This window comes from Nematolebias whitei, chromosome 1 (genome assembly GCF_014905685.2).
Source record: "Nematolebias whitei isolate Nwh7 chromosome 1, NemWhi1, whole genome shotgun sequence".
Lineage (NCBI taxonomy): Eukaryota > Metazoa > Chordata > Actinopteri > Cyprinodontiformes > Rivulidae > Nematolebias > Nematolebias whitei.
The window spans coordinates 78353778-78357327 of record NC_056498.1 but is presented as its reverse complement, the minus strand read 5'-3'; the positions used below and the strand labels follow the sequence as shown (position 1 = coordinate 78357327).

The window sequence follows — 3550 nt, the reverse complement described above, 5'->3', positions numbered from 1 at the left end:
TAGCACCTTCTCAGAGTGGATCAACCAGTTTGCTGCTGACAACCAAACCAAAAACTGGTTGATCCACTCTGAGAAGGTGCTATTTAAGAGACTGAGCTGAATACAGCACCTCAGACTGAGGAAGTATTTCGGATGAAAGATGAAACGTTTCTACAATTTATTTATTTTTTATAATTTTTTGAATGTCCAGAGGACCAGATTTAACTTATTTTAGATTTTTCTACCTGAATTATTGAGCATGCATCAGGATATTTTGAATTAACATAATCTCATCTTAAAAGTTCAAAAGTGGTCAAAAAATCATTCTAAAACCTCCCATCATCACACAAGACATTTGACAAACAAAAGCATCCCCACCACACCCCTCTGGTGTGTTCTTAATCTCTTTAATTAATGGGCGGGTCCAAAAGCTACCAAAGTAATCTAAACAATTCCATAATAAAAAATAATTGCAGATTTTGATTCCAAGTTAACTAAAATATATTTTAACTGCCCAAGAAAAAACTAAATTGATAGAACTTGTGATTTACAAAAATTCAACATAAATGGCCACAACAGTATGAACAGAACTTTCAGCCATCTTGGACCCAAGAGTTGTGCGGTTCACTTCCTGATACCCAGACTGATTAATTTTCCCATGATCCAACACAAAGAATCAGTCTGTTTGAGCTTTGTCTTAAAATGCATCCTCAGGTGTATCTCCAGTTCACTTCAATGTGCTCCACTAACCAATCAAAAGCTTCTAAAGCCATGATGTCATCATCTGGACCCGCCCACATTGTTTGCATAATTTGGGGAAATTTAACTGACCCAAAGCAGGAAACATTTATCTGATTTTAAATAAATTAAAAAGGTTCTGTATTTTTTACACCGTGCAGGTAAAAATCTGGTTTTAATTGTTTGCATGTTTGGGAGAATTCTGTAGGATGTTTAGATAAATTCAGGATTTAAAGTTGTATGAACAGGAGAACAAAGAGGAAGTGGTTTGAGCGCTTGTGTTTCAAAATAATGTTCAAAGGTACTCGTCAGAACAAAAGCCTGACTCCGCCCTAGTTTAGACTGTTTTAAGCCCAGATATCGTCTGATTGGCTAAAGGAAGTCAATGAATGTTGGTATTTCAAGCCGTGGCTTCCTTCAACGTTCTGCAGAACCAGGTCTGGTTTTGAAGGAACTTCGAGGAGCTTCAGATGTTCTTTAAATTGAGACTTGACGTCCTCTTGCTTCTTTTGTCTGCAGAAAACGCGCTACGGTACGTATGCCATGCTGCTGCGAGCCAAGATGGCGAGCGGAGACGAGGACCTGTCGGCCTTTGAGTCTCAGCTGTTCAAAGATGGCGGCCTGCAGAGGGCACGCTCCAGTCCCTCTTTGCCTCAGGACGCCACCAATAAGGAGAAGACACGCGGGACCAAGACGTCCAAGAGCCTAAAGGTCACGTCGTTTTCGTCCTCGATGTCCAAGAGCAACAGCGGCGTCAAAGACGGACACAAAAAGAACGAGGGCGAAAACAACCAGAGGGCGGAGCTTCAGAAGCACAGCGGCAAACAGGTGGAGGCGGAGTAATGTTCAGATGCTCACAACTTCACTTCTGAAGGATGAGGCACTTTCACACCAGGAAACTGTTTCAGCTGCTGGTTTTCACAATAAAACTGTTTCCTGTCAGAATTTTGGTTAGTTCATGGGTGCATTATTGTGAAAAGCTGGACAGGAATTGTTGGACTACAAACGCATCATAGGAGTTTTGTTTTTCATCCCCTCAGACTGCTCTACTTCCACCTGTAGGTCACCATGACGACCACAGGTGTGTGGGAGTGTTGCCATAGAGACGGAGCGAGGGGTGGAGTCAGGATCCCCCCCCCCCCCCCCCCCATGACTAAACAAACAAAAAAACACTCTGAAGCAGCCTTGTGTGTTTGTTTATTGTTGTTTATTTATTGATGTATCTGCTATAAACAAACAGGAAGTACGGAGCATCATCAGTGACCAAACACATCAGAGTGAAAACAATCAATGATGGAACATAAAAACATTTACCATCAAATATTTAGATGTTTGTTAAAGTGATCAAAAAACAAAAAGGCAGTGCTGATCTGAGACCAGTTTCTACAGAATGTTTGTTCTGAATCAGGCTCTGGAACTGCACCCAGAACTGGTTGTGACATCACCTCAACATTAACTTTCTTTACAGTTTCATCAACAAATGACTAACGGTTCTCTTATGTTCTGCAACAGCAGAAAATAAAACCAACCAGAACATTCACGAGGTCTTTTTATGTTCAGTCAAGAATCAAACTGAATTAAGAAAAAAAAAAATCAAAAACTAAAGTGAATAATTTAAATCCTGAATTTGATCCAGTTTTTAACTGATGATCGGACTTCATTTGGTCACTAATGAGTTTCCGTAGATCCTCAGTGCTGGAACACATCTGAATCATTTTGTCTTTAACTGGTCCAAGTCATGTGACCTCAATGTGTGCCCGCGTGTGTGTGTGGGTGGAGGGGTGTGTGTGTGTGTGATGGTGTGTGTGTGTGTGTGTGTGTGTGTGTGTGGAGGGGTGTGGCCACAATGTTCAGACACTCCTTGCACGTTCCTCTGAGGTTTGTCAAGTCGCTTCATTTAAGTACAAAATGTTCCCAAACTGAAAATCTCTTGAACTTTCTGCTCGTCTCCGAGATAATCTGAATGATCAAGTATTGATCGTGTTGATCAGTTTTTGTTTGGATGATTCTGTTTTAAAGTTAAAGTCTTTGGCCACTAAATGGATCATAGTGAAGTTGATCCTAAAGAAAAACAAACACGATTCACATGAACTAAAACATCAGCAACACTAGAAACCTGTTGTTGTTGTTTGTTGTTGTTATTTTTTTTACCTTTTATAGATTTATTCTGGTGTTTTTTTCACCCTCTGTTTGTTTTTAGTTTGGTCTTGAGTCCTGGAGATAAATGTGGACACAGATTCCACTCCGGACTCTAAAACCTGTGAACAAGTTGGAGTCCAGTGGAGATAAAGATGAAGTACAACGACTCAACAGAACCAGGACTGTTCTGTTGGACCTCTAACCCCTGGATTGTAAATCCTTACCTCCTCAGCACTTTAATGTGGACCTCTGTGGCTCTGAACGTCCTGATGTGATGACACAAAGCGGCCTCCAGGTGGCAGCAGAGAGAAGCTGTTTGTTTTCCACATGTTGTTTTTGTTTACAGCTCACTGAATCAACACTCTTCATCAGAACCTGAATCTGTGACACTGCAGGAGTTCTGATGTTTGAGTCTAAAGAAACTGAATCCTGCAGGTTTATGTTTGGACTTGAACCTGCAACCATCAGCTCTGATCCTCAGCAGGAGCTGAAGACGCAGACTAAACCCAAAGGTACCAGCAGAGCTGAGGACCAAACTCAGGACCGGCTTTAAGTCTGGACCAGGTTTCTGACGCTCAGCTGCAGCAGGTGGAGGTGAAACTAAGACTTTATTAACATCCATCCTGCTTCTACCTCGTGTTCAGATGCAGCTACTGATGTGTGATGGTCCAGTTGTGGTGCCGCTGGAGTGAGC

General features: G+C 41.7%; 1 protein-coding gene across 1 annotated transcript in view; it reads left to right on the top strand.

The window, feature by feature from the left end:
• psda (pleckstrin and Sec7 domain containing a) overlaps positions 1-1828 on the top strand; it is a 75173-nt gene extending 73345 nt beyond the window's left edge. Inside the window, exon 14 of the mRNA XM_037698174.1 lies at positions 1237-1828. Coding sequence (XP_037554102.1) covers positions 1237-1560 — 324 coding nt within the window. The 3' untranslated portion in view covers positions 1561-1828. The remainder of the gene's footprint in view (positions 1-1236) is intronic.
• The last annotated feature ends 1722 nt before the right edge of the window (positions 1829-3550 follow it).